At 49.1% G+C, this 10,362-nt stretch overlaps 2 protein-coding genes; both read left to right on the top strand.

Annotated features, from left to right (window-relative positions):
* Positions 1-274: 274 nt before the first annotated feature.
* GSTUM_00004802001 (uncharacterized protein) lies at positions 275-2,609 on the top strand. XM_002836563.2 has 4 exons: positions 275-483; positions 625-675; positions 851-1,095; positions 1,199-2,609. The coding sequence occupies exons 1-4, from the start codon at positions 376-378 to the stop codon at positions 2,319-2,321; spliced, it is 1,527 nt and encodes a 508-aa protein (XP_002836609.1). The 5' UTR covers positions 275-375; the 3' UTR covers positions 2,322-2,609.
* Positions 2,610-8,056: 5,447 nt separating this feature from the next.
* GSTUM_00004801001 (uncharacterized protein) lies at positions 8,057-9,738 on the top strand. XM_002836562.2 has 2 exons: positions 8,057-8,683; positions 8,752-9,738. Exons 1-2 carry the CDS (start codon positions 8,125-8,127, stop codon positions 9,615-9,617), a joined length of 1,425 nt encoding a protein of 474 aa, XP_002836608.1. The 5' UTR covers positions 8,057-8,124; the 3' UTR covers positions 9,618-9,738.
* The last annotated feature ends 624 nt before the right edge of the window (positions 9,739-10,362 follow it).

Here is a 10,362-nt window from a genome sequence, read left to right as displayed (position 1 = left end):
GCGCGGAATCATGATGCCCATTCCCACCTTACCCCTCCACAGCAACAGTATGCGCCCTCCGACCCAGCAACCGACCCAGTCGATCACCATCACACCCAGCAACATCGGGGGCAAGACTATTCAGTAGCTCCTGGTGCTGGCGATAATCGTAACATTGTGGCGGCAAACGCTGCTGGGGCGCACCAAAGCCATCCGCCTGATCCAGAGGTGGTGACTGAGAGTAGTCATTTTGGCATCTCTGCTGGTGGAATCGGCGCTCATGGCGGAAAGGCGTATGATGAGAACGTACTGGCAAAGATTGTGGCCGAAGAGAAGGAGAGCCGAGAGAGGTTACCAAAGTACCCTGGCTTGGAGAGGTGGGCTTTGAAGGAGAAGATGGGCGATGGTGCCTTCAGCAATGTCTACAGGGCGGCGGATACCAAGGGGGAATACGGAGAGGTTGCTATTAAGGTTGTACGGAAATACGAATTAAGCGCATCACAGGTATGAGGTCTCTCTTTTCGTTCTGCTTTGCCGCTTTTCCTTGCTCTTTTTTACCTTTTACTATAAAAAGAGGGGAAGGCGGTGCGCACCGATTTTGGGGAAACTTTTGACCAACGTGTATTGGGGGCTGCTTCGACCTAGAACAACGGCCATCTGCATCCCGATTTTAAAAAGGTTCCGAAGACAGTAGAGGTGGGCAAAGCCCTTCCTGCCATGCCCCTAAGTTTACTGCTTGAGAGCGTAGCCTTCTTTTTCCTTCTTTTTCCTTTTCCCTTGAGCTGTCTAGCAGGTCGATGGCTTTCTTTCACTTGGGCTCGAAACGGGGGCCAGGTTTTAATTGGAGAGCTTTGCTAATCTTTGCCTGTAGAGGTCAAACATCTTAAAAGAAGTGCAGATAATGCGAGGGCTCAATCACCCAAATATTGTCTCATTGATTTCATTTTCGGAATCACGAAGTTTCTATTACCTTGTTTTGGAGCTATGTCCCGGGGGCGAATTATTCCACCAGATCGTTCGTTTAACATATTTCTCAGAGAATCTTAGCAGACATGTTATCGTACAGGTAGCAGAGGCGCTCAGACATTTGCATGAGGAAAAAGGTGTCGTGCATAGGTAAGGGTTCTTTCGGTCAAATTCGTCACATCCCCGCCTTACTCCCAATTCCTGCACAATCAGTTTTTGAGCCTCCAACTGACGTCATTGTGCATAAATGAAGGGATATTAAGCCTGAAAATCTACTATTTGAACCCATTCCCTTTATTCCAACCAAGAACCCTAAACCCCGGGCCCCAGAAGATGAGGACAAAGTGGACGAGGGCGAATTCTTGCCCGGCATCGGAGCTGGTGGGATTGGTCGGATCAAGGTTGCCGATTTCGGTCTTTCGAAGGTTGTATGGGATAATAAAACGATGACGCCTTGTGGAACTGTTGGATACACCGCTCCTGAGATTATCAAGGATGAACGATATTCGAAGAGTGTCGATATGTGGGCTATGGGCTGCGTTTTGTACACTCTGTTATGCGGATTTCCACCTTTCTACGACGAGAGTATCTCGGTGCTCACCGAGAAGGTCGCAAAGGGCCAATACACATTCCTGTCACCATGGTGGGACGATGTTTCCAAGTCCGCTCAAGACCTCGTATCCCACTTATTGACCGTCGACCCGGAGAAGCGCTACACAATTCACGAATTCATGGCCCATCCGTGGATCCGAGGGACAGACGAAGAGACAACTGCAGCCCTGGATGCCCCGCCTCTCGCCACACCCGTGATCAGAAACGCAAACAAGGCCTTCACCCCAATGGTCGTCGAACCGGACTTTGGTCCAGACACGGGTGGCCCAGGCGCCGCTAAAAGAATGGACTTCCGTTCCCCGGGCGTGGTCAGCTTGCGCGAGGTCTTCGATGTGGGATACGCAGTACACAGAATGGAAGAAGAGGGCAAGCGCCGGAAGAACTGGAAGCAGGGCTACCGCGGGGGTCCTCAGCCCCTGAATGAGGAGGACGAATTCGACTCGGAAGACGACGAGGTGGGTGAGCCTGTCAAGATCCCGAAGGAGAGCGATGCGGACGACGTCGCGGGCATGGAGCAAACCCTCCGACAGACGGATCTGAACGCGGGGAGCACGTATGCTGGCAGCGTAGCGGCTGCGAGGGGAGCGGGGGTCTCGGGGCTGGCAAAGCAGCAACAGGTTGGTGGTGGTGGTGGTGCGAAGCAGGTGACGGCACCATTATCCGGGCGAACGAGAAGGAAACAGGGAGGTCCATTTGAGCTCTCACTTGAAAACTCGACGCTGTTGGGACGGAGGAAGAGGACCGATCAACCAATTGAAGCATGATTTATTGACCGATGTTTGATTGAAACAGTGAGAAGGTGTATTACTCGCATACAAACCTGAGGCGGGTGGGATTTCACGATATACATATGGACGAGAAATGAGGCAGGGGCATGTAGCATTTTTTATTTTTTTTCCCTTTTTCTTCTGGTCATCACCATCGTTTTTATTTTTCTGCCTTTTTCTTGCTCAACTCAAGCATGAACCCACTATATCTACATTCGTACTTTGCAGATCACCAATTCCGTCCTCAATAAATACCATCTCAGCCCGCTGTGCAAAAAAAAAAAACGAGTCAACATAAAGTAAAATGTATCACACCAACGGGACCCCAAACCCACCCGCGCGCACACAGAGAGCCACGCAAAGCCCGGAGTTCTTGAATAGCGCGACAGCGATTGATCTCCCCGGTATGTTATTTCATCAACCGACGAGGAAACGAGAGTATGTATACTTCGTGGCCAAATTTTTTCCCGGGTGACAACTTTCATGGAGTGAAAGGGGGGGTGTGGGGAATTGCTGGGTTATATAGTGCGTGGAGGACGGGAGGGTTAGGGTTTGTTAGGTACGGAGCTTGGCGGAACAATGAAACGATTGGTTCAGTACCGGTATCATACGGTCCTGTTTTGGCGCGCAACCATGAAAAATAAAAAGCCGTTTTTCCAAACACTCCTCGATATAATTTTTTATATAAAAAAAAAAGAATGCCATTTCTCTTGCGTGCCAAACAGGTGCCCTACATAAGCCTGTTGACAACGATATAACACCTCGATAAAACCCAGAACTTGAGTTTTCCCTTCCCTTCCAGGTTATCACAAATAAATCTCCCATTTTCCTGGCGGGTTGTCCATCGACCAAAGAGCAAAAGGTGGTATTATGCCCCGGAGCTTTTTTTGTATCATGGGAAACTGTGGGGTGGGGGGGGTTGGGCCATTTTTCAAAATAATTTTAGCTGTTAGGCAATCAATCTGTCTTTACTGCGCCTGATTTAAGCTTTTGTATACGAAAAATTTGGCACAGTTCTGAAGCCTTTACTGTTATTTTTCGTTATCCGTTGGGTAAGTTAGGGAGGAAAACCGGCTATCATACTTAAAGTCTGCTACTTTTGGTTGTGATACCTTGGTACACTTACACCGCGGGTGATTTTTTTTTTTGTTACAGTGCTAGTTGGCCGGTAAACCAATGCCCCGTTGCTCTGGCACCCTTCTAGCCCGTTACTTATCCAAAGGGCGAGTACTACTTCATCAGCCCTTAGTGACCGGTGCTCGCATCATATCCGCTCTGTAAAAACAAAATCCGCCGTTCCTGTGTCGTTGCGAATGTTCCGACTCTGATAGCTGGAGCGGGATACGGTTGTTGTGGCAGTGGACTCGTGGTCTTTGGTGCTTCTATGTATGCTGGGTCTTGCTTGATAGCGTTGGTGTATAGTTGTGGTCGTGTGGTTGCTGCTGGTGCTGGGGTTCATTGGTGGTTGGTGTACAGTACTCGAGTAATGTTGAGAAGCCGAGAGGTTTGGTGGTGCAGTGGGCTCGGACAATTATGGGTGAGGCTTGTGTTAACTATGAGTATAGTATCATATATTATAAAGACGATGTCGTTGACTACTACACCTTGGCATTCCCACCGGTACCGATGGTTCTCTAGCGCATGACAGTAGGGTGCTAGGTGATTTCTTCAAATTGCATTGACAAATGGTGAGGACGTATGATGCTGGGTTGTGTGGGTGGTGCAATGAGTGCTATAGAGGGTACTTGAGTAGAGGTTGAGATATGGTGCCTAAGTTAACTTGCTTGACAGGTTTGTTGGGTGCATTCTGCTAGAATCTGAATCGCGAGATATTCCCACCCTTCAACATCATACCTTGTTAGGCAAGGGACCCAACGCATTACAATGCCGCAGTATAAGATGTGTTGTATCGGGAAGCGGCCGGAGCTCACAGTTAAAATGGATAAATAGCCTTCTCTCCCTTCCCCTCAATACTTGACACGAGCCGAGGGTTCAAATTTCGAGTGATCATCCGTGAGTTTACAATCCTTTGAGCAGGCTTTACATCATGGGTGGTCACTCGGTTACTTGCCGACAAGAGCTTCAGTTAGTTGTGGAATATTGAACGTAGTCTAAAACCCCCCTGCTTTTTAAAAAAAGGGGGAGGGGAACACGATAAAAGAAAGAGCTGCTCAGTACTTTTGAGAGACAAAAAACAAAAGAAAAAGCACCAGACCTTACCAGAGGAAGCGCCCTCAACAATTTATGATATCCCGCGGTTCGATCTCTTTGACATTTTATGGAAATGGTGTTGCCAGTGGGGCTAGAGCTAAAACCCGGACATGGTAACACAAAAAAGCTTACTATGAATCATGAATAGCAGGTATATACACCTTTTGCGCTCTTGCGTAGTTTTATTTTTATGTTATACTAGTTGTTCGTGGTTGCGAACGTGCCTTTGAACATAGAGATGTGAGCCCTTTTGCCATTGGGCTGTCAATTCCTTTTTTTTGAGAATTTAATGGCACAGCAGTGCCCAGGGGTGGTCTGAGCTTTAGTGATACTCAACGCATTAGAACTCCTTTCCCGTTCACAGTCAAGTATAAAAACTTCCTTGTTGCACTGATATTCGTGTTAGCCCAATTTCTTTGAAGACAAGGAATAACGTACAGGGAGCAAGTTGTTATGGACACGACATCATATATATTTCCTTTCTTGGGGTCCTGTTTCTTCCCCGCGCCGGCGTTGGTCTGGCAGACTACTGCACAACCTTCTGTCTCCCCTTGCTCGCCGGAAAATAGGCATTACTGAAATGATGTTAAGGTTTCCGGGCATCGTACAGCTAGTAAAATAGCTCAAGAACTTCCACCCGCGTGCCATGTTTGTTACCTCCGATATGCAGTACGTGTAAACTGGCGGACATAAATGCTACGCAAATACGGTATCTTGGGCACGGAGCTTCCTATGCTCATCCTGCATACGGTTGGCGTTTTACCTATTTAGGTCTCAATACTACTGTAAACCCTGCTCGGTTATCGGTGTCATTTTTTTTGTTGCTCAGGAGCAGAATATTGTTTCCCTGATGGTACATACTGGACTGGCAATATTTTCCGCTTAGGGAAGAAAATATAGAGACGAAAACAGTGTTGTATCATAACAGCGCTAAGACCCCCAACGCTGCTGCGTGTGGCGGCGGCCCCGTGCCGAGTGATGGTATGCGCATACTCAAAGTCGGGAAAAAGGACGACGAATTGCTTCGCTCCAGTAGGCAATCTCCCCAGTATTACCTTTTTTTTTTACCAATATTACATGAGATCTTGTTTATCGAATAAGATAATTTTAGTTAGCTCTTGTTACTGGGTGGCGTGCTGTACTGGTTCCCAAAAGTGACTTCTGTCGCTCAGCTCGAAAGTCCGGCGAATTACCATGAGCGATGAATAGAGAGTAAGAAATACCACTCTATCATATAATATTTACTATTATTTTCGGCTGCCTAACTTGGAACCACCTGTCCGTCCGTGCGGAATCAGTAACTTGCTTCCAAACACTGTCCTCCATAGCATTTTCTGTCACTGGTACTCCGGTCGTGATTTTTTTGCTTTGGAGACGTAGTGATCTTATTATTGCTTCTTTGGCGGCGGATGTCTCCAGCCCTCTGGCCGAGATGACTCATCCAGAACGGCCTCACTGCCTCACTACCTCACTTTAGCGTATTTGTCCCTAGAAGACAATGACCACACACAGGCCAAAAATTAATTCCCATTATTATCCATAACACTCCAGTCATTTTTGCCCATCTCCCCCTTTTCTGTTCCAACTTCACGAATATAATTCCGGAAACGACATGACAAACACGGCCTAGTGGTATAACACCATGGTTTCTCCAGTTCTGGCACCCCATAAAAATGTGGTTTCTCGGATTTTCGTTGCAAATGAAATGTTTCAACATTGCACTTTCTTGGTCGTAGCTCAACTTGCATGACCCCTAATGGATTTTCGCTTTCATCACAGCGATAGGTAAGGAGGATGTTGGGCCCGGCCCTGATAGTCAGGTGTTTGGTCCTTCCTCGCACTCCCTGCGGGTATGTGGTAACCCTGAAGAAGGATGTAGCGTGGAGACATGTAAGCCTTTTGTTGCTGACCGAGGCAAGTTCTTTGGGAGGATCCGAAGTGCCGTGGATGTCTACTTTGTTAGCCCGCTCTAAAAAGAAAGTAGTGACTGACGAGCACTTTGCCAGCCCTATGAGAGAGGAGAGGGAAGCTAACATAGACTCCACGCGACTCGCCAATGGTATTAGAAGTAACCATTACAATGATGGAGAGACATGCAGGAGCTCGATCAACCAAGAGGACTATGAGGTATGAGAACCAGTGCGACTCAACCTGTGGTAACTTATATAATCCTATAGATAGAAAAGAAAGAATCACATTCAATAATATTATACAATTGATCGATGCAAGGAACACCTAACTAGCCTGTACTAATTGCTCTTGCGTAGTTGAGCATGCGCCGAGGAAAGTGCGAGCCCCCAGAACTAGAGGAATAAAAAAAAGTCTCTCAGAGAAGGTGCCCTTGATCGCCAGTGGTACTGTGTGCGATCAGATAGACTAGTGATGTATATTTTCCCTTACTGGGCAAATCCGCATTTGGAACCAAAGTCATCTTGACGCACAACTTGAATGTGAACAGGAAATCATTCCATCCAGGAGGTCATTGCTTCCAACGAACCCAAATCGGCGTGCACTTCTCTCCTTGACACCTACAACTTAAGATCCTTCAATTCCTTCCAGGAACTAATAAAATGTTGGTCCCGAACAGACCCCAGGCATGCATTACTCAGCCACAGTTATAGCAAGGCATTCCATGTGGCAGCGTGGTCGCGATACTATGGGTATCAAAGTCAAGACTAAGGACTAAGCGGAGGCGATTGCAAAACCCTGGGTTCTAGAGAATCAACCTTCCTTTCCGGCACTTCTCCTGCCAATAACGGATGAAATCAGGCTTAATTTACCGGGTAAGACCACCCCGTCAACACTTTCTAATGATAGTTATTCCCTGCAGCCCTCTTCTAGTTTGCGCTTGTAAGGCTCTTCCGATCGTAGGCACTAGGTAGGAGAGTTGGAATTTTGTTCCGGCGGTCAAGGTTTGGGAGACAGTGTCATATGGATCCGTATGGGCATGACTGATGCTATGTAGTACGGCTGCAAGGATTCCTACGTCACATTCTAGGAGAGCCCAAGAAGGGGCTCTGCGGGCGAGCCAGTGAGAGATTGTGCGTGTTTTTGCTTCTATATTGTATGCATTACTAGCTAACCAGAGTAGTGTTATTAGACGTCCGATAATGGCTGTCATCACTTTCAGCCACTCGGGAGGTTACCAATGTTATCTCTCTCCGGCCAGGAAGGCTGCTGTCTAGTGAACGGGGGTAAAAAGGCGGTTGGTTATGATAGGATATGGTTTGCGCTCGGGTACAAGCTGGATGTGCGGCGAAAGGGTTTCATTGTGAAACAGATGGTTAATGATGGGGATATGAACAGAGCAATTGGGAAAGCACAATTCAACTGTTTTCTATGCCCAGGGAGTGGGAACTGCAAGTGTCATGCTGAACGATTACTAACTCCTATCCTTACTTAATATTTGTCCCGAAGAGCACTGGGCTGACTCTCCTAATGTCTTGGCGCAAGTCACCATCACATGACACTCGTGATTGGTTTCACGCAACCACACCAAACCCACCAAGCTGCACAGTTACCTTCCTCGCTCCCACCCTTCTGTCCACCCCTTCCATCCACTAATTCTTGATAAAAGAAACAAACAACAATGGCACATAGGTCAGGTGCAGATCTGGACGAGCTATTCGAAGGCATCGAAGATGCCTCAACATCACGACCCCCGCCATCTGCTCAAGATGAGCAGGACCTCCTCGCGGGCCTTGAGTCACTTGCCGCTGGCCATAAAACCTCTTCCCGTCCGCACACGCCTCGGGTTTCCACTCCTAGCGTGAGGTCCCGTACACCGATGGGTCGCAATAGCGGGGAGGGGTACAGCGGGTATGGAATTCCTCCGATTGGGAGGGATAGTGGAGACGTTAGGCGGGGAGGAGATAATACTCCCACACTTAGAGAGAAGGGGTCAGCGGTCACCCCGGTAAATGCTGCCGAGCCGCCGGCTAGTGTTTCTTCCATGTCGAGTACGGGCATAACTACTGGTGGAGGAGGCGGGGGGTGGGGGTGGGGAAGTATTTGGGAGACGGCGGCGAGCACTGCTACCGCCGCGGTCAAGACTGCAGAAGGGGTCGTGAAGGAGCTGCAGCAGAGCGAGGAGGGGAAAAAGTGGGCGCAGCAGGTTAAGGAGAATGCTGGTGCTCTGCGTGGACTCGGTTTGTTTTGCCTTCCTTACGTCATACTACGAGATTCTATGCTTTGTAGCTAACAGCAGGGGTTCCAGCTGGAGACGTGAAATCTAGAGCCCTCCCAACATTTACCACTTTGCTACATACACTTGCCCCACCAATTTCTTCCCACGAACAGCTATGTATTCACATTACGCATGATCTCGAGAACTACCCGTTTGTCGACACGGTCGTTTACGGAGTTTTCGACCGGGTGATGCAGCAGGTGGAAGGCGGTGACCTTCTCGTTGTGCAGCGCGGCGGGGGGTCAAAGCCACGCTCGTCGCTAGATGGTGCTTTCGGCGGACCCTGGTATAAAGGGATGGAAAGGCGAGACCTGCATGCCACAGTCGGCTTACAGGAAGGAATCAAACTTGCGAGCGTTGCAGCAGAATCCTATGCACAAGAGTTCTTGCAAACATCGGATGCATTCACGGGTCCCGCAAGCAAGGACAACCCCACTAGAAAGTCAAATATATTTCTCGCCATCCAGCCGACAATCCATTCCCAGCAGCCCTCTCCATTAGCACCAAGGGGGGAAGACTCAGAAGAACAGGAAGATCAAGCAGTCGTCTTTGCAATCCACCTCTTCGACCCTACTCACGGCATTTCCTACTCAACCGTATCCCAAGCCCTCCCCACCCAATGGCTAGAATGGCTTGATGCCCCTCCCCCAGCAGATGCCGCGCCGGGCGAGTGGGCCGTGCCAGACGTTATCAGGAACATAATAGACATTGGTGGTATCGATCCGCGAGAATGGATTGTGGAGTGGGTAGAAGAAGCGGTGGGACTCGCGGTGGGCGTTGTGGCACAGAGGTACGTTGCCAAGCGAATGCGAATCGGAGATTCAGGCAGTCATGACGGGTTGAAGGGTAAGGAGGTCAGTTCTGGAGGGGAGGAGGCGAGGGCGGTGGCATTGTAGTCATTGGCCTGTCAGTATTATAATTGTTATCCGGTCTTTCTTTGGGGGGTTTTTTGTCTTCTCTACATTTGCTTTTAAAGTGTGTTCTTTGGATTAGTTTGTCATATGAATTATGTCTTTTTTCGCGGTCCGGGATTTACAGATTCTGCTCGCTGAGTGGGGTAGGGGTGGGAAAGGGGAGATATTGAGTGCGATATGGTGTTGACTGCTGAGCGAGTGAGCGGGCAATCGTGATCCTGACGCCGATATGGTGGTACTTTGCACATCACCGTACCTCCATCTGTCCATCCACAATAACCACTTGTAACAGTACGATCGTACGGTGCCACAACCTACGGGTGCCCGACTCTACCCAACCCTTCTGTGCTACTATTACTACCACCCAAAATCAGATGCGCTCCAAGTTACGAAGCCCCTTGCACAGCTGACAGATATCGGCCATACGGTACTTCCCCACCGCCACTACTCGAGTACGACACCGCTATGTTACTCCGCTCGGACCTAAGTGGTGCGGTGGCCCCGGCTGTTCTCACGGGTGTCGTCGTGCTATGAGCACTGGCTGAGACACCCTACACCAATATCTTATCTGTAGAGTACTAGTACAAGTAACCCTCCACGAGCCGCAATGCATCGTACCGGCATATGCTATCATAGTACCGGAGGCGTTCTACGGGTCCCCCCCCCCCCTCAGCAGTGGGGAAGAGCGGGATGTCCTCGAGATCGACTTATCGCGCAGTTCCACGAT

This window comes from Tuber melanosporum (genome assembly GCF_000151645.1).
Source record: "Tuber melanosporum whole genome shotgun sequence assembly, scaffold_15, strain Mel28".
NCBI lineage: Eukaryota > Fungi > Ascomycota > Pezizomycetes > Pezizales > Tuberaceae > Tuber > Tuber melanosporum.
Note: the sequence above shows the minus strand (reverse complement) of the source record. Positions and strands in the feature narration are given on the sequence as shown.